Source organism: Homarus americanus, unplaced genomic scaffold (genome assembly GCF_018991925.1).
Source record: "Homarus americanus isolate GMGI-L3 unplaced genomic scaffold, GMGI_Hamer_2.0 scaffold1024, whole genome shotgun sequence".
Classification (NCBI taxonomy): Eukaryota; Metazoa; Arthropoda; class Malacostraca; order Decapoda; family Nephropidae; genus Homarus; species Homarus americanus.
In genome coordinates, this window is record NW_024715228.1 from 7,135,372 (window position 1) to 7,160,380 (window position 25,009).

Consider the following 25,009-nt stretch of genomic DNA (forward strand, 5'->3'; position numbering starts at 1 on the left):
TCACCCAAATAAAATAGAAGGCAGGTTCAAAAGTTAAACATCCAAGGAAACATGAGGCATCAATATTGCTCTTAAAGATATAAGCACAAAATTACTTGCATCTCTAATACATGGAAGTCCTGTACCGTAGCTGGTAAGGAGAGCATGCATACCAACGCATCATCCTCCTAACCAGGGTGTATATCAAAACATTTCATCCTGTGTTTCAGAAAGTAAAGTATAGTTTAGCAAGGGTTGTGATATATTTTTTTTTTGATAGGTGCACAGTACAGTACATAATAAGTAATCATTGGTTGTTGAGAAGTTTCCAGTTGACTTGGCAGGATATTATATGAATCACTATAAATAAATAAAGTAGGATTTCATGATCACTCATCCATACATGTATATAGTACATTCAAATTTGAGTTCTTTTATTAAGAATTTTTGTTACCCATTAGAGTCATCTAGAGGTGAAGTGGCAGAAGGTCTTTCACTAATGATCCAATTGCTGGGGTATTAAGAGGTGTTTTTACTTCTGTTCCCTGCTGGTAGAGGACAGATGACTTCCATGCAAATACAGTACTGTACTAAAGTCAGCACTAATATCTACCAACAACAATTTCTAATAGAATGACACTTCTGTTTTTATATTTTTAACCTTTACCAGCACTCAAATATGGGTGTAGTTACTGTAGTACTGTAAATGCCAAATTTTTATGGTGCATAATAATGTTTTGAATCTTAGTACTGTACACATGCATTTTTCTGTTATTGACATATACCAACTGTATTTACTGGTATTATGGCTCTTAATGTCATTGAGCAATGCATACAGGACTTGGACTAAGTGTTCACTTTACTGAGTTGTCCTCAGTGAATGTGGATAAAAAATTGTAATACAGTTGTGTAGAAATTTAATTAAAATACTTACAGGGTATGTAAAGATTTTAAGAAAATGCATCTAGATTCATTTTATTTTAATACAGTATTCACAGCACATGATGTCCAGCGCAAACAAATACCTGTTCAAAATTTATGATCAGTGGCATGTTCTGTATAGGGGGAAGGTATTCACCATTCAACCATGGCCTCCCCATTTGCTACTGCTTTCAAATTATTTGACCCAAAACTAGTTTGCAAGAGCATAATTAGATAGAAATTAATAGGCAGGGGGAAGTCTGCAATAGATCAATGGGTTGCACCAGAGTAAAATTTACTCTACTTTAAGTTCTGCACAATTCTATTTTCTCTCAGTCAGTATTCAGTGTGACTAACAGTAACTTATACATACATAAGTTTCCCCTCATCTGGTGTGTGCAGCATTACAGAGAGAACAGTTAGCATGTGCTGGTACAGACAATCCTGAACCAGGCCCAGTACTGTTCATGCGGAAGGAGTGTTTGGGTGGAATTTAAATGTCTTGCATTAACAGTACTGTATTCATCTTGGTGATTATTGGAAATGACTGTACTGTACCTCAACATTTTAAAGTCCACAAATGTCTAGGGAACAATTACCGTACTTGTGGCCAGAGAAGCACAACATTGTTGTGCGAGGCTAGGGAGGGAATATTTTATAAGTGCAGAAATCCTGAATTATATCAGCAGAGCACTAGACGCAATAAATAACAAAATATCGTAGTTGAGATAGGAAATAAAAAGATGGCTGTCTTACCTTCAACATTTTTCTCTTGAGTTCTGTTAGTATATATAAAAATTAGGACTAGGCTTACATTTAGTCAAGCAACCAATAGATTTGCTGATGGTACTAGAACTAGTTATAGTACAGTAGTAGATATTTTTAATGTAGCTTAGTCTGCAGGTGCAAAGGTTTTGATATGTGATGCAATGATAGTCATGATTGATTGTGTGTGAAAACATGTCTGAAACTGAACTAAATACTGTAATGAGAATTTTTATCAGTACCTGTACTCTTCCACTACCTGCCCCTTAGGATAATTTCGAACTCAAACCAAACCTTGGGTAATGGGGTTAGAACAAAAGTTGGCCTAATTATTAGCTGATAGAAAATATTCTTTGTTCTTGCCCCAAGGTCAGGTTAGGGGGATTGGTTTTGAAACTAGCCTTTAGGAAACAGATAATGGATTATTACTTTTGAATCTTTTCTTCCATTACCTAAATCATTGTTTTTAACTTTTAATAGTACTTACCACTATACAGTACCTGGGACAAGTGAAAATATTGAGGCTATTTTATAGACCATGAAGCGCCATTGCCAACACTAGATTCCTACTTTTCCGCTGCTAAGAAAGCGGCATCCTCCGATTCATTGGAAGTAACCGACTATGCGTCAAACACATCCAATGTTTATGTAAGATAATTGCACTCTTGTCAGGCACCATCAACTTGAGATCTTGATCCCGATGAATTAAAGACATCCTGCATCAAACATCCTATCTGCTACCGGCCACCGCCTCCTGGCAGCTCCAGCAACCCACACAGTGCCTGGTTGGCGAGGGGAAGGGCATTCAGAATGAATTGAAATCAAAATACAAATGACACAAAACACGTCTTGTGCAAGGAAACAGATAGCGTGTGAACAGAATAATGTTAACACACAAGACTTCAATTACATTAACAGGAACACTGACATATTCAGCACAATTCAACTAAGTAAAATTCACTTGATATGACGGTAAGACGCGGAATAACGTACCTGGTTGGCGAGGGGAAGGGCATTCAGAATGGCCAATTCAAAACGTGTGCTCCTTTTTAAACATTCTGGGTTACCTCAGATACTTTACATACGTATTCATTGTTCCCATGGGCTGTGAAAAATAGCTAATGAGATTATATTAATTTTCTAATATTAACTTTTATGATCTACTCGGTGTTTGAGTTTTACAATGCAATAATTAAATTGATGTCCAGTACATAGACTGGCAATACATTGTGGGTTGACTCACAAACCACTGCATCTGGTCTACCCATGAGTTTAATATGACACTTCAAGTTTTTGTCTGTTGACAGCTTATTCCCTCCAGATTACCTAATGCGAATTTTAATAATTTCAATACACTCATTGTATTACAGCTGGTCGCATGATACTGAAAACACATAGTCTTAACACTATGTACACTACACACAAAGATAGATGAAGCTTTCAACATACAGTATACGTACTCATTACACCTTGAATGCTTCAGCTCATGGTAGGTATATCCAACTTATGGCTACTCATACAGGTTATAACTTTAAAGTTACATTACAGAAGGTCACTTCGGACAGTGAGAGAGAAAATGGACGGTATCTTTCATTAGAGAAAACACGTCTCTCTCAAGGGGCAACTCATTAGTTTCACACATATTTTGTGGCCGTTTGAGCTTAATATGAATAATTTAGTGTTGATTATACGAACCGTGCAATTGTGACCATGACACCACTACACCTGGGACAAGTGAAACTGTTGAGGCTATTTTACGACCATGAAGCGCCATTGCCAACATAAGATTCCTACTTTTCCACTGCCAAAAAAGTGGCATCCTCTGATTCATTGAAGTAACCAACTATGTGTCAACCACATCCAATGTTTATGTAAGATAATTGCACTTAATTTATTACTATCAGTACCTGTCAGTCACCATTAAGTTTATCTTTAAATATCAGGAAGCTGGGCATGTTGATAAGGGAGATCCAGAGAAAAAAATGAAACCTTTGCGACTGCTATTACCACAGAAAAGAGAAACTGTCAACCTATTGATTTCATCAGCTTTTCTTTTTGTGATGATATTGGCTAAGCTTTAAAAAGACAATCAGAATTAATGAGGATAATCACTTACATTTGCTATCACTGGCAGCTTCTTGACACCTTTCCATGGCAATAAAGTGAGAAAGAAAAGGTACCATAAAGATAATTTCAGAGAGGTAATGGGATCTGTTAGTTGTGTTGCGAGTAAACTCCAATCAGAGAGAGATAAAATGAAAATAAGAACCACGAAACCCTAAAAAGAATAGGGTCCCCCAGGTTACAAACGGGTTCCGTTCCTGAGGACATTCGTAAGTCATAACACATGCTATGTGCATACCATACTTACAGAACCGTATTTAAAATTCCACTACATCATTGTCTAAGTCCTTATACACCTAAAATCACTTAATTTAACACAAAAGAAGAAATAGGGTGACAAAATACAGTATATGAAAGTAAATAAATAAGTCATCGGGTAAATAAAATACTGTACATTTCAAGTTTAACCCCATTTGTATCGGCGAGCGTTCGTACGTCGGGGACTCCCTGTACCGGTTATAAGAAAAATAAGAGCCATAGAGTACCCTGAAAGCTTAGGATTATTATTACAAGGTCACAGATGCATGTGATATTTAGTTTCCCCCAAGGGACGTTTAGTGCCACTAATGGCCTCTTCTGATGCTGTTATCCCAACAAACCACTGGCAGAAAAAATAAGGCACATATACTCTGTACTATATCACCTCACCCAAAATTATCTGATTGCTTACTTATGACCACTGATGACAAGGGATATTGTTGCAGAACTAGACTCTACTAAATTCTTTATTCTTCTGGCTGATGAAACTACAAACATTAGTGGAAAAGAACAGTTTAATGTTTGTGTGAGATTTGTTACTCCATCATGCACAGTCCAAAAAAGGTTACTGTGCTTTTCTGTGGTGTCAGGTATGACAGGTTCTGGCTTGTCTTGTGCTTAATATTCTTCATAACTTGCACATCATGGTAGGGCAAGGCTATAAATGTCTGGCGAGTTCAGTGGTGTACAGAAACACAAAATGGATAAGCGTACCACTGCTACCTATGTACATTGTATGGCCCATTGCCTAAACCTTTGCTTAGAGAAAATAGCAATTGTAAAAACATTCAAGTAACAATCACTATCATTTACGAAATAATTAAATTTTTGTGGATTAAAACAAGCATTCAGCATTAAAAAGTACCCTGTACTATAACATTGGTTCTTTTCGTGAGCATTGAGGTCCTCTCAGCAATTCTGAATGTTACAAGACCAGTACAGTATCAAGAAAGTTGCAAGGCACTGAGATGGTTCTTGTACAAGCTTTTGACAGTGAAGGACTGTATGGATGTTTTGCAATTGTACAGAGATGATGAGACATCTAAAGGGCTGTTTCTGGAAAAAAGCAAAATTAAAATCCCAAGAATTATTGGAAGACAGAAAAATTGCTGACAATGCGTACTCGTACTACAGGCACACAATTATTTTACTTTTCATTTACACAAATGTGAAGCACTCAAGCTGTATCATAATTAAGTAAATCTCATGACAAGTTATGTTGCTTGTTACCTTTTCTCTGTAAGCAGAATTTCTCGGATATAAAGGAAGTACAGAGTACTCTATTTGCAGTTTACAGTACAGGTAATTTCCTTGGTGGTAGTGTGGAGGTGCAAGCAGAGTTTGCAACAGGGCAGAATTCATGGAAAAGAAAAAGAAAGACCCAGAACTGTGGTCTTGCCAAACATACAAACTTTATTGCACTTCCCTACTTAACTGCTACAAGTGAATGTTCATTCAGTTGCTTAAAGTACATGAAATCATATCTGCTCCACAATGTCAAAACAAGGTTGAATGGATTAGCATACTGTTTGTCCACGAGGAGGGGGAATTGAATGCTGATGAAGTCGTCAACAATTTTGGTCATAAAAGCTGATTACTTGACTACAGAGTGAGCTTACTGCTTGCATACTACTATTAGTGACACACATACCATACAGGCTTACAAACCATACATACTTCAGTTGCATTTGCATTATTCATAACCTGTCCTGTACTATACTGTAATTGTTTATTTGTTAATGAGAAAGAATCATAATTTTATTTTGGTTGAAAGGAGTAAGGGATATATTATTTACTTTATTATACAGTAGGTAATTATAGGTGTATGAGAGACTACTTCAACTTTATATATTATTACTGTATTTTTTTTTTTCCCAAGGTAGTCAGTAGCCAAGTCTAAATGTTAAACGTACCATATAAATTATGAAAATACAGTACTGAATCTTTTGTACATACAACATGATTACCAGTATGCTATGACCATCATAAGATTCCATTTGTTCCTATATGAACATTAAAGTCCAGTAGAACATTGTATAACTGCCATCGTTGAAATTATTATTGTGCCCCTGATGCCCTGAGACAGAGTTAATGTGGAAGTTTATATGACCAAACACCCCAATGCTTTTGTGTTCAGCACATACAAAAGAGCTTCTGTACCAAATTTTGATACAATATCTCATATTTATAGTAGTCCACAAGTGGTCCATTACTATAGACCTATTTTTTACCCCGTCTTAAAAAGTTCCAAGGGAAGATGCACATAACATAACTGCATCTAGGTATGCCGGCATTTGCTCACAAGGCATATACTGTACTCACAAGACAAATACAACATTAATGGAAAGGTTAAGTTAGGTAGGTTAGGTTTGTCTTGTGAGTATATGCCTTGTGAGCATTTGTCTTGTGTCTTCTAACTACCATCCAATCAGCCTAACATCAATTGTAGGCAAATTACTGGAAGCAATCATTTAAAACTATTCGAAATCACCTGGAGAAGCACAAGTTGAACAATGATTCCCAACGTGGCTTCACAAGAGGCCGTTCTGTTTAACTAATCTATTTACATTCTTTTCATCTGTTTTCGAATCAGTGGACGAGGGGGCACAATTATGATGTGGTATATCTCGACTTAGCCAAGCCTTTGACAGAGTCCCCCACGAAAGACTAATAAGAAAAGTGGAGGCTCATGGTATTAAAGGAGATATTCTAAAATGGATTAGGGCGTGGTTATAGGACAGGAAACGGCGAGTGAGCATTAATGGCACTAAATCCGATTGGAGCAACGTCACTAGTGGAGTTCCCCCAAGGCTCAGTACTTTGGACCATTATTATATACATAAACGATATAGATATCGGCATAGACAGCAGCATAAGTAAATTTGCTGATGACACTAAAATAGGGCGTGTAATTAAATCTGACGAGGACTCCGCAAAACTACAGGAAGATCTAAACAAATTTTTCGAGTGGTCTGAAAAGTGGCAGATGAAATTCAATGTGGACAAATGTAAAGTACTCGGTATAGGAGATGTAAACGGAAACCAGATACCAGATGAACAACTGTGTTATTGAGAAATCCGACTGAGAAAGATTTAGGAGTAATGATAAGTAGGAATCTTAAGCCAGGTAAACAATGTGTATTTGCTCGAAACAAGGCTAATAAAGTACTTGGGTTCATACAAAGGAGTGTTGGTTACAAGACTAGCGAGGTCATCCTAAAACTATATCTTGCGCTCTTGAGACCTCACTTGGGTTACGCAGTTCAATTCTGATCACCATTTTACAGAATGGATATAGAATCCTTGGAAAGAATTCAGAGGAGAATGACAAGACTAATCCCGGGCATAAGGGACCTTGAGTACAGAGACAGGTTAAAGCATCTTAATTTGCACTCCCTCGAGAAACGTAGAGCGATATGATAGAGGTGTATAAATGGAAGTCAGGGCTGAATAAAGGGGACATTACAAAGGCACTCATAACAATGGTTTTGAATTAGACTAATTTAGATTTAGGTGCAAAATAGGTAAACATTGGTTTGGAAATAGAGTAGTGGACGAGTGGAACAAGTTACCAAATATCATCATTAACTCGAATATGCTGAATGTCTTCAAACATAGGTTGGATGGATATATGAGCAATAAGGGTTGGGTATAAATGGGACTGCCCAGTATGGGCCAATAGGCCCGCTGCAGTTTCCTCCATTCTTATATTCTTGTCTTGTGAGCAAATGTGGAACTCCAACTGACCTATCTCCAAACCCCAGCCGAGCTTACCGTCTTTCTCATAAGATGATGGCGAATATACAGATAGAAGTGTTCCTGTCTCCTGATTTTTCAAAATGCATCTGTGTTAAGAAAGTATTCTTCCATTTTGAAGTGCAGAGAGAGAGGGCGATGCATGCTGTTGTGTCATATCACCAATATTGTGAGTTGTGCAGACCGTTTGCCAAACTGCTACTTTTTTGCAAAATCAAGCTTTGTTTGACTGTTGCCTACACAAACTTGTGCAGACTAAATGGGGTGTGTGTAGGCTAGTTGAGATAAGTTTTTCAGCAGTAGCATCATCGTCATATGACTGAAATGGTGATATCTTTTTTATCTACTCGAAGATATAGTAGTTTTATTTGTTCTGCACAAGCCAGTGTTTCTTTTCAACTAGTTTTGTCGAGTCTTCTTTTATTTAGCTGGACATGCCAGAGACAAATATACTGTGACACTTTTCTGCGGTAACCATGCTCTACTGAAATATGAGAGCAAACAGCTGTTTGCGTACATGAAACTGTATAGTGGAGTAAAAACCGTACAATTCAGGTTTGTGACGCGTGAGCAAAAGTTGAGTGCGTGTAGCAGGTTTAACTCGACTAGAAATATATATATATATATATATATATGTGTGTGTGTAGACACTGTACAGTATAATTATATGAATTTCTACTACGGGCTAGCACATGATCAACTGCCATTGTTGCGACACCCTTTAATACTGTAACAGCAACCATAGCCAGCTCTCACTTATCACAGTCCAGTAGAGCAGTAAAGCACACTGTCCCATGCTCATAAATGCCAGGATCACAGATATACGCGTCATATGACCTTGGACTGACGGAATAAAACCTACGTCAACAGAAGTGTGAAAAAAAATTACTGTTCGAAGTGAAAGATGTTATATCAAAATATGACAAGTTGCACGAATTGTAACTCGGCATTATAGATGACTTGTTAACCCTATGAGGTTATTTTACACAAAGGTTTACTATCCTCAGTAGGTTGTCATATTCAAGTGGTGTTAAGAGTGCTAAGGGGGGGTACTCAGGCATTCTTGTATAGTAAACAGTAATTACTATTGACCAGAAAATATCCCCTAATATGAAGTGCACATGGCTTCAAAATGTCCATGATATTGGTCAGATTTCAAAAACTTTTCTGTGTGGGACTTACAGGCCCCCCCCCACCCGGGTCACTGGGTGTGCTCGCCATGTTCCCCCACCGAAATTTTCTTGTCCCCCCTTTTTCTGTAGTGCACCAGCTCATTGTATTCAGGGGGTTGGTATTGCACTAGGGTTTTTTAAATTAAATGTTACTGAGGACTGCGAATGACTAGGAGTGGGATTAAAGACAGGTTGTTAGTGTGTGACGGTGCACCAGGAATTAGGTCACGGACGATAATCCCGTTCTTAAGGTGAGAAGTAATGTAAAAGAATGAGACTTCACAACAAAGGGATAAACAATGTAAGAGAGATTACTACTGTAAAAATTATACTGTACGTCATGTTGCTGAGAGCGGGTAGTCACAGCACCGGCAGTAAGAACATGTTTTTGTTGCCACTCATGTTATTCTGAATCCAGGAAAAAAAGGCACCCGAACAAACCTAACCTACGTGCAATGCCATCATATATATATATATATATATATATATATATATATATATATATATATATATATATATATATATATATATATATATATATATATATATATATATATATATATATATATATATAATTTATTTATTTATTTATTTATTTATTTATTTATATTGTGTTGTCAATGTGTACAAGTCATTTGACTTTTTTTTCCTGTAGACTTTATATCCGCCCAACCGTTACTCTTCACTCCATGGATGTATTAATTAGGAAATGTCACCGTTTCTGTGATCGAGTAGGTACAGTGCTTGCTTCCTGTCGTAGTCACTGATTCCCACCGGGGACATACCACTAGTTCACCTAGCTGTAACTTGAGTACCTAATTTTATAGTTGGGAAGTACAGCGCCTACCAAACTGCCTCCATGCATTCAGTGTGATGCATCCATTTTCACTTTGCGCATAAATGTAACTTAATACAGAAAATTATCTTTGTTATATTTGTATGTGTCGAAATGGGCACGTGTGAAAATACAGGGGTACAGTTAACTTTGACTTAGGGTAAAGCACAATAATAGCATTACTGTATAATTTTACGGACACTACCTTAACTATAAGTATTCGCTAAAAAAAATGGGAGACCAAATTAAAGATCCTTTCCCAAAGAAATTTTTTTTTTACCCTAACTGGTGCTACTGTGTCTAGTTAAACTAAAGTTCAATTATAAGTTTGATTATATTTTTTGACATTAGTTAGAGCTCATTCGTACACATGGCAAGGAGGTTATCTGTGGGGGGTTTGGGGGCTGAGCTAAGGTTTTCGTGGCTCAACCATGTCTCCGTTTTCTGTCGATATTATAAAAATAATGGAGTTTATACGCAAAATATCAAACACTATTTGCTTTATTATTTTTAATAGAAAATTGGGAATATAGAGTGCAGTAAGAACAACATAAGAATAGAGGAAACTGCAGCGGGCCTATTGGCCATACTAGGCAGTCCCGTTTACACCCGACCCCTTTCGCTCATACTGTATATCCGCCCAACCTACTGTATATTTGAAGCTACCCAGCGTGTTCCAGTTAATAGTGATGTTTGGTAACTTGTTCCATTTCCTAATTAGTTATGAGATCCGCTAAATCTGATGAACATCTCGTTTACACAGAAAGTAAGGATGGACGAAGGGTAATCTTAATACTTCGGTATGAAACCTGGCCACTGGCATCACATCTCCCCACCATGACCACATTAATGCAGCACCTATTACCACCACCACCCAGCCCTCACCAATGCCCACCTTCCAGCCTCCATTACCGTCATCTCCATACTACCCTCCTAAGCACCATCCTGCACTACAATAACCAGTCTACACTTGAATACCACCATCCTGCACCACACTAATATAGTTGCGGGGTGCCACATGGCGTGCCTTAGTAGCTGAGCAACGGGAGACAACAGTGTGAGCGGTATTTATAGCGGAGACATCCTAGGTGGTTGCGGGAACTTGGCTGAAGGGAGGTGTGAGTTGTATAAAGTGCTGCTGACTCTTGTCCCGTTATGGAACCACTTTACGTTATGTAACAAATCAAGTTACACAAATATTTAGGCTAAGAAGAATTATTCCGAAACGACCGTACAAGTATAACGATTTCCTTACTGCAGCTGAAATTTGAAACCTTTATTGTGAAACAGTAAGAATATTTTACTGTTAGTTTTTTTATCAATTAGTGTTTTTCTTTAATTCTAATTATTAGTACAAACTCATCAATACAAGTTGACAATTCTTAAAAAAATATATATGTAAATTTAATCTAATTGCTGCAAAATCAGAAGCACTTCCTTGATGTATATCTTAAGTGGAAAAACTAGTTCACGTGGGATGTTACATGTAATGAACTGTTGGTGACTTAACACTAAACTATATAAATTCTGATTCTTGCATGATGAATGAAGTAAATGTTGATAATATTCTTTTTTAGCTGAACGCCAGATGCACGTAAACGTTGATGAACGAGTGCTTAATCTTGGAAGACGAATGCTGTCATGAATAAGACCATACAGTATGTACGAGTTTTTATTTATTTGGCGACGTTAAAGTAATATAGCTACAGTATCCTACAATGACTTCCCGCAGGCTAGCATGACATCCCAACCTCAGCTGTCCAGCTAAAAAAATAATAAAATCCACACTCAACTTGTAGCAATTAAGTGTGACTGCGTAACTGACCTTGGATGTTGGTAGTGCCCTACATTTGACTTCCATTTTGTCATTAGTAGACATTATCGTGCTGTAATTGCCAGATACAGGAGGCATATTAAAACTAGGCAGTAATTAATAGGAATTAGGGGAAACGATGGTTGGAAGTATATTGTTAAAAATCATATGTTGTCCAGTCATAAAGTGACATGATTCTGTTCAATGTTTGAAAAGGGGTAAAGGAACACAAAAATAGGACACGCATCTAACCGCCGAACAGTTTACAGAGATTACAATAAGGGAGTAACTCGAAAGATTGTTATGTTACAGAGAATCGTTTCAAATTTCTGGGAAATGTTCTGTTTCATGTCGTGTGTAGATAAGATTATTCAGCTTATTTGTTAAAATTTAATTAAACTTCACCTGGACCTAATCTAACATATCCTAACCGAAACATTACATATTTGAAAGATTGGCTGTAGCGTATATACCGTCCTTATAACCTCGTTTTTTATGCAATTTATGGCGTATGATTATAACTATTAAAGTTATTTGTATCATTATTTATTGTTAAAGCTCTGCCCATAACCGGAAAGAACACCGCGGTACCCTTTGCTCAGTCTAGGCCAGTGCTTGCTGGAGACGATAAGAAAATAAGGAGTCTGCACTGGGCCGGTTGGCCTGTGCATGGCAGCTCCTGTCGTGAGTTCCTACCACTCTCTATCATCCAAGAATCTATCTAGCCTCCTTTTGAAACTTTCCAGAGTTCCAGCACTTACTACAAAGTTGCTAAGCTTGTTCCACTCTTCCACCACCCTACAGTATTTGTGAACCAGTTTCTTCCTATCTCCCTCTTAAACCTAAACTTATCCAACTTAAATCCGTTGCTCCGAGTCCTATCCTGCTCGGATATTATAAGAACTTTATCTATATCCCCTTTATTGATTCCTTTCACCCACTTAAATACTTCTATCATATCTCTCCGCACTCTTCGTCTTTCTAGGGAATGCAAGTTAAGTTTCTTTAACCTATCCTGATATGGAAGGTTTCTAAGTCCCGGAATCATTTTCGTCATTCTTCGATGGACAAATTCTCATAATTATAATAACACTAATGCAACCAATAATATCCACCTGAAGTAATATTTGATCCCTGATTCGATCGCGGGGTCGCAATGCCTACTGATGCTATAAAGTAACGTATTACTGTGCTTCAAAAACTAATATCTGTAAGCGTATAATTAGTACTTACATTAGACACCCTGTTGTCGACGTTGTGTATATTTGCCAGGGCACTGTAGTTTACTCGACAATAATAACAAACATCAGGTACTTTTAGATATTAACATTTCCATCTGCATATATTTATTTATTTTTAATTGCAATTGTCAACTGCATTAATTTGTAATTCAGTGTTGAAGTTTTAGACATTTTACGCGAATAAGTGTCTACAGTGTTTGTGTGACTGCAATAATCACACAACAAAATCAGACTTTCGATGATATGTAGATTAGGGTATAGGGTTGCCATACGTCCATATTTTCCCGGACATGTCCTCCATTTAGGTCTCGAAATCTTCGTCCGGAAGTAATTTTTAACATTCTTTAAAAGTCCGGAATTTCAGCTTCCATCATTTTCTCCACGGAAAAAAAAAACATGAAACTGTAATGACGAGAGAGAGAGAGAGGGGAGGTGGAAACCGTAGAGATCTCGTTCAGTTTTCGTCAGCTGATAAGTCACGTGTACGCCTGTACGGTGTTGTCAACTTAGCTGCTAGCAAATTTTGGGTAGCATGTAGTGCCATGTACTGCTTTTCCTTGTTCTTCAGCCACGCGCATTATTAAATTTGTTTTTGTATTTAGCGCTATTAGCCATAAATGAAATGTTGAAAGTATACCATATTTTTCTTATGGCTTTTTTACACTGTAGCCTTTGTTTTTCTTGTCCTGCATTTAAGGCATTTTAGCAATTTTCAACCATAATCTTGATGTGCATAGGCACATCAAGTCACACACACACAGTGGGGGAAGAAGACTGCAGCTAAGGGAATGAAGATATTCAGCCTTAAGCAAAGGTAATTTTTTTAGTATTTTTAAGATTTCTTTCCCATGAATGTTGTATATTAGCCTACATTAAAAACACAATGCAATACAGTACACCGATACTGGTATATATATATTATTAATGTTATGCAAATAGCAAAATTAATTGTCACGGCTGCTTCAAGGTTACATAGCGCCAAAGTGTGTGCCGGGGGGATGTCTTCTGGAGCGTCCTCTTTTTTGAATGTTCAGATATGGCATCCCTATTAGGGTATCATTCAATAAAAAAAATGCCAGGTGACAGCTTGAAACGGCTTTTTTTTTACGCACTTGCAAATCACTTATGGCATTCACCTGACAGGAAACTTGTTAGTCAGTGTACGGTATGGGATCAACTTTTATTGCAAAGGTGAGTGTGTCGGGAGGAGTTTGTAAATATTAAGGCAGGTGAGGTCCAACAGTCACTCTCTGGATAAAGTGTACAGATGAGTTGGTATATTGAACCTTCCAGTTCGTCACCCACAGCCCGAAATCCCCATCTTAGTTCTGTAAGCAGTGGCGTAGCTAGAGTGTGTGCCGCCCGGGGCGGCCCTTTCGTTTGCCCCCACAAAAAATACATATTGCACAGTGACTCACTCTTATATATATATATATATATATATATATATATATATATATATATATATATATATATATATATATATATATATTAAATAGTTTGTGTACCATTATAATATTACTGTACTTTCACATACTCAAATATAGTATGCTTTAAATACACACCAAACATACTTAAACTTTATAAGTAACAGTTAAACAAAAAGCAAAAACGACATATAGGATAGGGAAAAAAGTAAAAAAAAGTGTAAAAAATTAGGACCATCTTTATTTCTGAAATTAAAACTACAACTTTACTTTCACATACTCAAATATAGTATGCTTTAAATACACCCCAAACATACTTAAACTTTATAAGTAACAGTTAAACAAAAAGCAAAAACGACATATAGGATAGGGAAAAAAGTAAAAAAGTGTAAAAAATTAGGACCATCTTTATTTCTGAAATGAAAACTACAACTTTCTACAAAGTAACTTTTCTTGTTTTTTTGTTGGCAAATTCTTCAATGACATTGTCAAAAACTATTTCATCTGTCAATTGTCGCTCTATAGACAGTATGGCAAGATTTCTCAACCGCAAGGTGCTCATAGTAGATCTTAAGTAATTCTTGATCAGTTTTAGTTTCGAAAACTCCTCTCACAGGTAGCAACACTAACAGCAATTGTGAGGAAAATCCTCAGCATTATTACTATATTTGGAACCGAGTTCCCAAGGTTATACTTTTGAATAAACTGCAAAAGTTCAAGGGGGCCTTTTTTCCACGTCTGTATTCTGTCTTTAATAGTTATAGCAGCAACAGCAACAAAATGCTGAAGTCTTTTTCTCTCAACAGGTTATAGGTTGTATGTGTGGCGGGGGGGGGGCGCATAGCAAGGGTGTAGCTCATGACGTGGCCGTGATGATGTGGGTCAGGTGTTAGGTCAGACACGACAAGGATTAACTTGCCGCCGATACAAAGGGATGGATTAACGTCTCCAGTAGCTGCAGATATGGGTGATGAGCAGACCCAAAAGTGCCGCCCGGGCGGACCGCCCCCCCCCCCAGCTACGCTAGTGTCTGTAAGCACAATTACCCTCCAAGTCTTGCCACCGTGTTAGAACGTTGTCGTGTACCATACTTGAGGGAAACGTATGCTTGTAAACCTCAGTTGTTTTATGTTATCTCGATTAGATTAAAGGTTAATTATTTTTAAGTGCATGTTGTCTGAGCTCTGTTACGACGAGTATGTCTATTGTCTATCCAGTCCACGCTATGTAATGTTTGCAGTCTACGTTATATAATATTTTAGTCCACTTTATACTATGTTTATTCAGTCCATGTAAATGTTTGTTCATTCACGTTATGATTGTTCAGTTTACGTTATGTAAAGTTTGCTCAGTATATGACGAATAATCATGATTCAGCAGGTTATGCATTCTCGGTAACAGTTGAATTGAATTGAAACAGTTTATTTAGCCAGAAAAACACAGATACAGAGTGGATAATAATAACAATATTAACATGGCTGAGCCAGTTGAGAACCTGAGCTCTCTTTGAGGCACCTGATATATACTACAGTATTCATTTATCTCAAGGAAGTATTATGTAACATTTAGTATCATTGGAATAGTACAATAGCATGGTAGTAATAAGTGCATCTCATAGTGTTACCACGGTTATCACTTCAATATTTATTTATTTTATTGTTTATATTTTATTATTATTATTATTTTGTTTATTTATTTATACATACATACACACACACACACACACACACACACGTGTATATATATATATATATATATATATATATATATATATACTTATATACTTACTTCATTTTTAGTCCATATAACACGCGGACTTTGAACATATAATCAACGACCTCACCAGCCAGGAATCGAACCCTCGACCTACTGGGTGGGACTAGGGAACGCTACCGACCAACCCACAAGGACACTTGTGGTGGGTGGCGTTCCCTAGTCCCACCCAGTAGATCGAGGGTTGATATATATATATATATATATATATATATATATATATATATATATATATATATAAATAAATTAGAGTGGAATTTAAAAACATAAGTATAATGGGGGAGCAGTACAACCTGGGCTGTACAGTAATAAGGTTGAACAAGAGGACAGAGCTTTCAGGATTATGTCTAGCTATAACGAAATCGAACGCAGTTAAAATTATAACACAGAATTCAGTACTGACGATTTAGTATAATCAGATTACATTATGTTTTATGAACACAAACATCAAATTCAAACAGTAGTACAGTATTGTACTGTACAAGTACAGGGACAAATTACAGGTACTCCACAGAAAATTCAGAAATTATTAAATAAATGGCATTCGGGACGGGCGTTTATGATTCAATTACATAATACAATATTGTAAATATGAAAAACAGAGTAACTTATTTGTTAGCATCAAAATCCCGATATTACGTGTCTTTTTAATTTTTAATTATTAAGTATCATAGGTACAGTTGGCATCATAGTGAGAAAATTTGAGGCCAGTGGAGAGACATCTGGCATATCCTTCATGTAGTAGGTAGCATTTTTTTTTTTCATGAATGAATCATGGCGAATCAGGGTGAGCTACAGTAGCTCTATCAGCCAAAACTTCTCACACTTCTTGTGATGACAACTGTGCATAAGAATGGAAATATTAAAGATATAATGGTAAATTAAAGAAAAATCGGAATTCAGTATTTTTAAGTGAAATATGTCGCTGTATTCTTTGCTATTAATATACTCTAGAGATTTGGTCATTTCACCCAAATATAGATACCTTACACACTGGGCTAGTTCATTGTACTCAAAGTTAAGATATTTTATGGCTTGGGCCAATTCATTGTATACTCAAGAAGTTTAAGATAATGAGACATGCTTTCAATGCAGCTACCAAATAAGCTTGAATTTCAACAGTCACGACTATACACATGACATAAGCAGCAACTTCATTACACAAATACTGTATTAGAATTTTACTAAACACCTCATGTTAATTATGGAAAAAAGGTTATCTTCATTCTAGCCCAAGTTTTTAGTTCTCATGGAATAAAGATGAACATGTTTGTTGTAGGCATAACAGCCGGGAGCAGTGCCACCATGAGTGTCATCATCAGGCTGCAGAACCTCCCGTGGTCAGCCAATGCCCTTGACATTCGGGAGTTCTTCAAGGGCCTGTCCATCCCTGAGGGTGGTGTCCATATTGTCGGTGGAGAGCTGGGTGATGCTTTCATTGCGTTTAGGTAAGTGTTTTATTTTTGTTTGTTTTTTATCATGAGTGATGGGAAAAAAATATTGGCCCTCATTGATACTGTGATATGATCGAATTACAGCAGGATATGTGTGTGTTTGGATGTATGTTGGTCATTTTTTCTGGATTTGGAGTTATACTTTAAAATTTAGTCATTATAAAATAAAGATAACGTTCTCCCTTTGCCTCGCAATATTTGGTTTTAATTATTTTTTTTTACATGTACTGTACTTTATTTTTTAGAAAACTTTCCCAGAACAGTTCAGCTTTAATTCTCTTTGATTCTTCAACAGCACGGATGAGGATGCAAGGCTGGCCATGCAGAAAACAGGATCCAGCTTGAAGGGGATTCAGGTCACTTTACTATTGTCATCACGATCAGAGATGCAGAAAGTAATTGAAGCAGCCCGCCAGCAGGCAATGGCACTCCAGGGCTACATGGCCCCCACGGTGATTCCTACACAGCCCCAGCAGCCTCCTGTACCCCCAGTCCCTCAGTTACAGCAGCCCCCACCATCCACCATGCAACACCAGCAGCTTCCTCCACATGTACCATACCAAGCCCATCCACACGCTGTTGTTCTTGAAGCTCAGCAACAGATGCAGCCTCGTATGGTAGCACATATCAGCTCTCCACCAAACCAACCAAACATGCAACAGCCCCCATCTATACCGATGCCTCCTTCAGTACATCCCTCCCAAACACCTCACAGTTCAGGCCAAGCTGCATCTCATGGTCCTCCTAATTCTAGTTCTACTAATGATTTGCAGACTGTTACTCATTTAAGTTCTTCAACTAGTAACTCTGAAAAAAAGGAAGAAAAGAAGTCATCAGCAACCTCCACTTCCTCCTCATCAAAGAGAGATAACAAAGGACGTGACAGTAGGAGGCGTAGGTCTAAGACACGCAGCAGATCTCGCTCCAGGTCCCGTGATAGAGATCGTCGTCGACGTCACAGAACCAGATCAAGGTCTCGTAGTCGTGATCGCAGCAGTCGTAGTCGCAGGCGCACCAGGAGTCGGGAACGTGACCGTGGAAGGGATAGGAATCGTGACCGTGACCGTGACCGTGACCGGGATAAGGATCGTAGTAACCATGCTGGTCGTGAACGTAATGACCGTATCAGCCAAGAAAATAATGAAACGGTAACAGTTACCCTTGACCCTCCTGCTAAGGAGAGTGCCAGTGGTGCTGAAGGAATTCCAGGTCTTGGTGACATTCCAAGTGCCAGCATGAGGGGACCTCTACCAAGTCTTTCAGAGCCTATCAAAAACTCTCCAATTCAAACCCCATCACCTGGCCCAAATCAAGCATACAGCTCGGCACAGCCATATAATTCTGGGTCGTCATACCACACGGCACCACCATTCACATCTGGACCACCCTTAAATTTTGGAAACATGAGTGTCCCTCCTCCAGCTATACCTATGGTACGTACATTTAATGAGCCTATGGAAACAGAACCTGGAGATGATCATCCAATCATTTTGGAAGGACCTGGAGAATTTATGGACAATCAGATGTCTGGGAAACCCAACAACCAGAGGAATGAACATAGTGGTCAGGTCAGAGGTCCGGGCGATGGACCACAGAGGACTGAAAATAAAGGTCTGTTAGGTGATGGCCCTTCTGAAGCAGGATTTGGTAACTTTTTTGGTAGAGGAATGCCCATGAGAAACAATGAGGGCCTTGCATTTGGTCACCCAAGGAGTCGCCCACTTCTTAAAGAACCAGGTAGTAATGAATTTAATGATCAGTTTGATCCAAGACTCCGAAACGAGTCTTCCCAAATGGGTTGGGAATCAAAAGATGGGAAAGAACCAGTGAGCAGTAGCAAACAAAGAGAGTTCAAAGAAGACAGGGACCCCAGAGATAAAAGCTTCAGAAATGAAATAGACATGAGAGAGGGAAGGAGTAGCCGAGATGATCGACAGTCAAAAGATGGCAAAGACACCCATGAAGACAGAGATTCTCGTGATGACCCAGATCGATCTGGCTGGGAATCTCGAGGTAAACGAGATTCTCACAGTGAACGTGGAACTCGCTGGGAGGCTGCAGATCGTCGTGAGGATGGGGATGAATCTTCCAGTTGGAGTAGTCGCAGTAGAAGGGAAGGCTGGAAAGGCCGTGATGAAGGAAGCTGGAGTAGAAGCAGTGGAGATAAACGAGAAAGCTGGAGTGACAAAGATAGTTGGAAACATGATTCTCATAGCTGGGAAGAGGATTCATATTACCACAGGGATCAAGACAGGCATGGTGATGATCATGACAGGTATGGTGATGGGTACAGTTACAGAGGTTATCGAAGTAGAGGAGGACGTGGCATGGACAGAGGCCGTATCAGCCGAGGTGGACGTGGCTACAACCCTCGCTTTAGTGGATACCATGAAGGATACAAAGATGAAAACCACGAGGACGGCTATGGCTATCGTGGAGGATACAGGGGACGTGGGAGTTATCGTGGTAGAGGTGGTTCCTATAATTACAGAGAAGGCAGTTCAGAATGGGGAGAGGACAGTACATGCAGTGTAGAAATTCGTAATATACCTCCTGGCACATCTTATCGTGCTATAAGAGAACTTTTCCGTGGCATTTATGTTCCTAAGACCAGCATCAAGCTTCTAGCTGATGATCATGGAAATCGGATAGATATTGCACTCTTGCAGTTTTCCTCACCCCGGGATGCACACAAGGCAATCAGGTGCTCTGGTAATTACATATTTGATAATAAAGTTGAGGTAACTCTTATTAGTGAAGCCAAATATGAAGCTGCAGTGGATGTTAACAAAATGGGTATGATGAAGGGGTATCCTGGTAGTAGAGCTCCAGTCCTAGCTGAAGAAATTCCATGGCCAGATAGCACGTGTGTGTGTGTGTCAGGCCTCCCATTAGAATGTGCAGAACATGATGTTGCTCAGATGTTTAGTCAGTTTAAGATTCAAGATATTGTCTTGGAGAGAGAAAAGGGAACTCGACAGCCATCTGGGCGATGCTTTGTGCGGCTGAACTCCCCTGAAGAGGTGCATCAATCTTTGGTAAATCTCCTCAATGCTTCTATTGATGGTAACCCCCTTACTGTAGAAGTCTGTCCACCTGATGCTATCACACATGCTGCCAGGGATAGAGACTTGATGCAAAGCTCCCAACAGTCAGGGAAGTCCCAACAAAACCCAGCATCAACCCAGAAGGGTAATTCCACTCAACAGGAAAAAAAGACAGAAGAAAAGAAAAGTGAAAATCAAAATGGTGAAGAACCCCCAGCTAAGCACCTTCCAGTTGGTGCTGATTTACTTACTGACTCTGTAGTGATGAAAGGGGTACCAAAAGATGCAACAGAAGCAAATATTCGAGATTTCTTTAGTGATGAGGGGCTTGTGCCAGAACGTGTACACTTCTGTGATGCAAACTCTAAAGGGTTACATGAAGTATATATTATGTTTCCTTTGATTGAAGATGCTAGGCGTGCTGTTGGAAAAAGCCAACAGCAACTCTGTAAAGTTAAGGTCGAAATAGACATGGTAGCAAAACCTGTTGTCATGAGTGCTATGGGTCTTCCATTTGATCCTCTTGAACTTATAAGAAAAGGACAAAAAACTGGTACAACTGCAGTCCCTGGAAAATCGGAGAAGAATGCAGAACATGCAAGTGATGATAAGAAGCCTTCTACACAGACGAAAGCAACAAGTGCCTCAACATCAAAAGAAAAACAGGAACATGGTAACCAAAATCAAGCATCACAATCATCAGTTGACCAGCAACCTGGGGATCCAGGACAAGAACATTCTCATAACATAGAGCAGCAAAATTCAAATTCCTTCTCTAGTTCAGGAGTAACGGTTCAAGGTCTTTATAGAGGAGGTGGCATGGCTGGATATGTACCTGGTGGATCACGAGGATTCAGACCCAGAGGAGATATGCGAGGAATGAATAGGATGCCCGTTGGAATGTCAGGACCTCGGGGACCAAGTGATGGATCCTTTACGAGAATGCGGGGCTCTGTACCATTGTTGAGGGATCCTGTCGAGAAACCTGCTGGTGAAGAGACTATGGGCACTGCCATTCCACCAGAAAATTTTGGTAAACCGGGGTGTGTTGTTGCACTAGGCAATGTGCCATATCGTGCTACCACTGACGATATCCTTGAATTTTTCCACGAGTTCCCAGGATTACGTCCTGAGAATATTATCAGACGATACAATGAATTTAACCAGCCCACTGCTGATGCTCGTGTAGCGTTTCCCAGCGCACAGGAAGCACAACGAGCAGTACAGACTCTCAACAGAAAATTCATGACCCACAGACAAGTGTTCCTTTCCCTTGTGTCAGAATAAAACATACTGTTTTCATTTTGTAATAAAACATATTAAAACAAATATTGTATATTTCTGGGAATTTTATGTATTTTTCCAGTTATTTTCTATGCAGTTTTTTTTTCACAATTGGATTGCAATGCACTTCTCAGTACCTGTGGATTTTTTTGTAAACAGCTTAATTGTAGGATAAAGTAAGCTAACATTACAAAAATACATGTGTAAATATAAGTTTAAGGTCATCCTGTATTGTTCAGGAATTGTAACTTAGCGACATGGATAAAGTATTACAAAATTGTTTGTACATATTTGAAGTAAACTACTTTCTTAAAATATTCTGTTGTTTTATTTTTCTTCTTGTGAATGTATGTTCCTGTTCATGTAGAATGTGTTAACCCATCGTCAGAGATGTCAAAATTAAGCAGTGAGCGAAATGGAGCTCTTTTTAGACGTGTAAGTGAGTATCAAACATAACACAGGAGGTCGACACGACTGGATAATACTCAGAGCAAGACAGTTGATGGTAGGGATGTGAAAAGTGCAATAATTGTGAGACTAGTAAGGAATCAGAAGTGTTGTATCTTCATTGAATAAAATGAATGTTCAAATATCAATCATTTTTAGTTTCGCTCCTTAATACAACTATATTGATACTTAAAGTGATAACTAACTCCAGAAATTTTGCTCAATAATAAAAAATAGAGCTTGGCAATGCAATGTTACATACAGTAATGTTTTATGTGTTTGCTGTTATTATGCACCACTGGTGGTAGTAGTGCACTAGATGAAAACAAACTGCAAAACGAAACACTGTGAATCATTTTAATATCTATCGGTAATAGAAATATGCTTCAAAATACAGATTATCAATCAAAATCTGAAATGTTTTAAGATCTTCAAAATGCTAGACTAACATGTAGGCATGCGATTACAAAATATTACAGTACTGTACAGTACATCTATGCTGTCTCTTAATACTGTATATGTAACCAAACCAGGTTAGTTGGAAAAAACAACTTACGATCTTAAAGGAATTGGCGAGGTATAACGGAAAAGTGCGTATTAATTGTATTTTGTGGTTTTGTTTTGTGATATTGCCCACAGTATAAAATCTTTCCCAATTCCACTAATGTTGTGTAGTGTAGTGGAATTCCTCCCTACAAACGCTGTTTGTCGCTGCCTAGCCGACCCCACCAATTCCCCAGTGTATGCCTCGTGGTCTAGGTCAACCAGCGCCGCCATACATCACGGAGCGGGGGTCAACTACTAAGCCACGCCTACCCCCGCTATTTAAGACCTGACCTCGTGGTGATCTCTCTCTTACTACCTACAGCCGCAGCCAGCAACACCTCCTCCTCCGCTGCTGCCTGGCGGCCCTCGCTCCTCCTCCGCCTGCCTGGCGGTCCTCGCTCCCGCCGGCGAGCATGGCGACCCACAAGCTGTCCTCCTCAGAGCGTCCTCACCAACCAGCTCTCTCTACATCACGCTTGTAACCATGCTGCCTTCCCAGCACCAAGCTGCATTGTACATCCAATACAACATGTATATAGAGAGCACATTGTGAGTTTCCTTTCTCCATTCCATCCTGAGTGTGAACCAAATATCTCATACCCCACAAATGGTGACTCCCGGAGATTCGCACTCACACAGGATGGAGGAGAAACTGATCACGCTCCCAGTCCTCAAGCAACATGGAAGACGCGCCTGCTGGGGTGTGTGGGCCTGGGTCAGGAGCAGGGGCTGCGTCAGCAGAAGCGGATGAGGGCTCGTGACAGCAGCTGGGTCCACGACAGCAGCAGGGTGCAGGACATTAGCAGGGAGTACCTGAGGGAGAAAAGAGGGGTGTGTGGGTCCGCACTTAGGAACAGAGGCCGCGTCAGGGGCGGCAGGGGTTACTGCTGGGCCGGGGTCGGCGTCTGAGGCAGGACGGGTAGCTGGGGTCGGAAGAGGAGCTGGTGTCTGCTTAGAGTAGCAGAGCTGCTCTAGGGTGTCTAACCTGCGGTGTAGAAACAGTAGTTGTAGAGTCGATGAGAGCTGCCTCTGTGTGGATAAGCCAGTCTTCCATGTTGCTTGAAGACTGGGAGCTTGATCAGTTTCTCCTCCATCCTGTGTGAGTGCGAATCTCCGGGAGTCACCATTTGTGGGGTATGAGATTGTTTGGTAGGGTGTGTCAATTTAGGGGGTGAACTGGCTAAATTGAAAATCGAGTAATTTGGTAGCAATTTATTGTAGTCTTTAAGCATGCAAAACAATATTCTGGCATAAATTTTTTTTTATAATAAGTCCTACCTACATCAAATGGATTTTTAAATGTACATATTTGTGAATTTATAACATAACCAGCGTTTGCACACATGTTACTGTTTCAAGTTTCAAATTATTATATTTTATTATCCGTAGTCTATTTGAAAGTAACCAATGCCTTCATACTCTCTTTGCTTTGGTTTCTTGTCATCAGTAGTCTGCTTGCTATTTGTGCTTTGATGTAACCTTCTCGCCTCTCGTGGCTGTAAACATGGCCCGCTGCTTCTGTGACCATTTTCACACATCTCTCCACACTTTGAGTGTGGGAAGGCCACTTCGGCACCTGCATTGGAGTCTCTTTAAGGTTTCTCAATTCTTGGCTAGTTAGACTTGTTGTCAATGGTGGCTCTAAGACTTCCAAACTCAAGTCAACCAATTCTGACAATTTGGTGGCATTGACATTTATTGGGGGAACTTTTCTTGAATGAAACGAACAGTCTCCCAACTGGTCGTCATCTATTAGCGTTCCTCTAATCTTTAGAATGACTTCTACAGCCTCGGTTCGGAGATTGGTACATTGACTGCAAAGCATTGCTTGCAAAACTGCTTCTGATCGAGCATACCAAGCGGACCTTCTTGCCACAGGTAACACGATGTCCCTCACTACCTTCCTCTGTGTTCTTACTAGCTGCAATTGAAACAAAAGGTGATTGGGCCCATCCACCCACATAGGATTAAGTTTCACACTAAACCACTGGGGAAGATAAACTCCAATAATAAATTCAACAATTAACCTCAAATTCTTCAGCACTTTGCCCTTCAATTCGTGTTTGGAAATCCAAATCCTGCAGAAACGAAGAGCTGTAGTTAACCAACGGCTGTGACTGACAGGTCCAATCTCCAAGAGAGCCAATGACTGAGGCACTTCTCCTGA

At 39.2% G+C, this 25,009-nt stretch overlaps 1 protein-coding gene across 2 annotated transcripts in view; it reads left to right on the forward strand.

Annotated features, from left to right (window-relative positions):
• The window catches only part of LOC121856387, a 74,793-nt gene extending 52,627 nt beyond the window's left edge, over nucleotides 1–22,166 (forward strand). Inside the window, exons 2-4 of one of the 2 annotated variants that reach the window (XM_042351948.1) lie at nucleotides 11,388–11,468; nucleotides 17,344–17,512; nucleotides 17,814–22,166. In XM_042351948.1, coding sequence (XP_042207882.1) covers nucleotides 17,370–17,512; nucleotides 17,814–21,852 — 4,182 coding nt within the window. In that variant the 5' untranslated portion in view covers nucleotides 11,388–11,468; nucleotides 17,344–17,369 and the 3' untranslated portion in view covers nucleotides 21,853–22,166. The remainder of the gene's footprint in view (nucleotides 1–11,387; nucleotides 11,469–17,343; nucleotides 17,513–17,813) is intronic. The other variant, XM_042351939.1, reaches the window with a different exon arrangement.
• The last annotated feature ends 2,843 nt before the right edge of the window (nucleotides 22,167–25,009 follow it).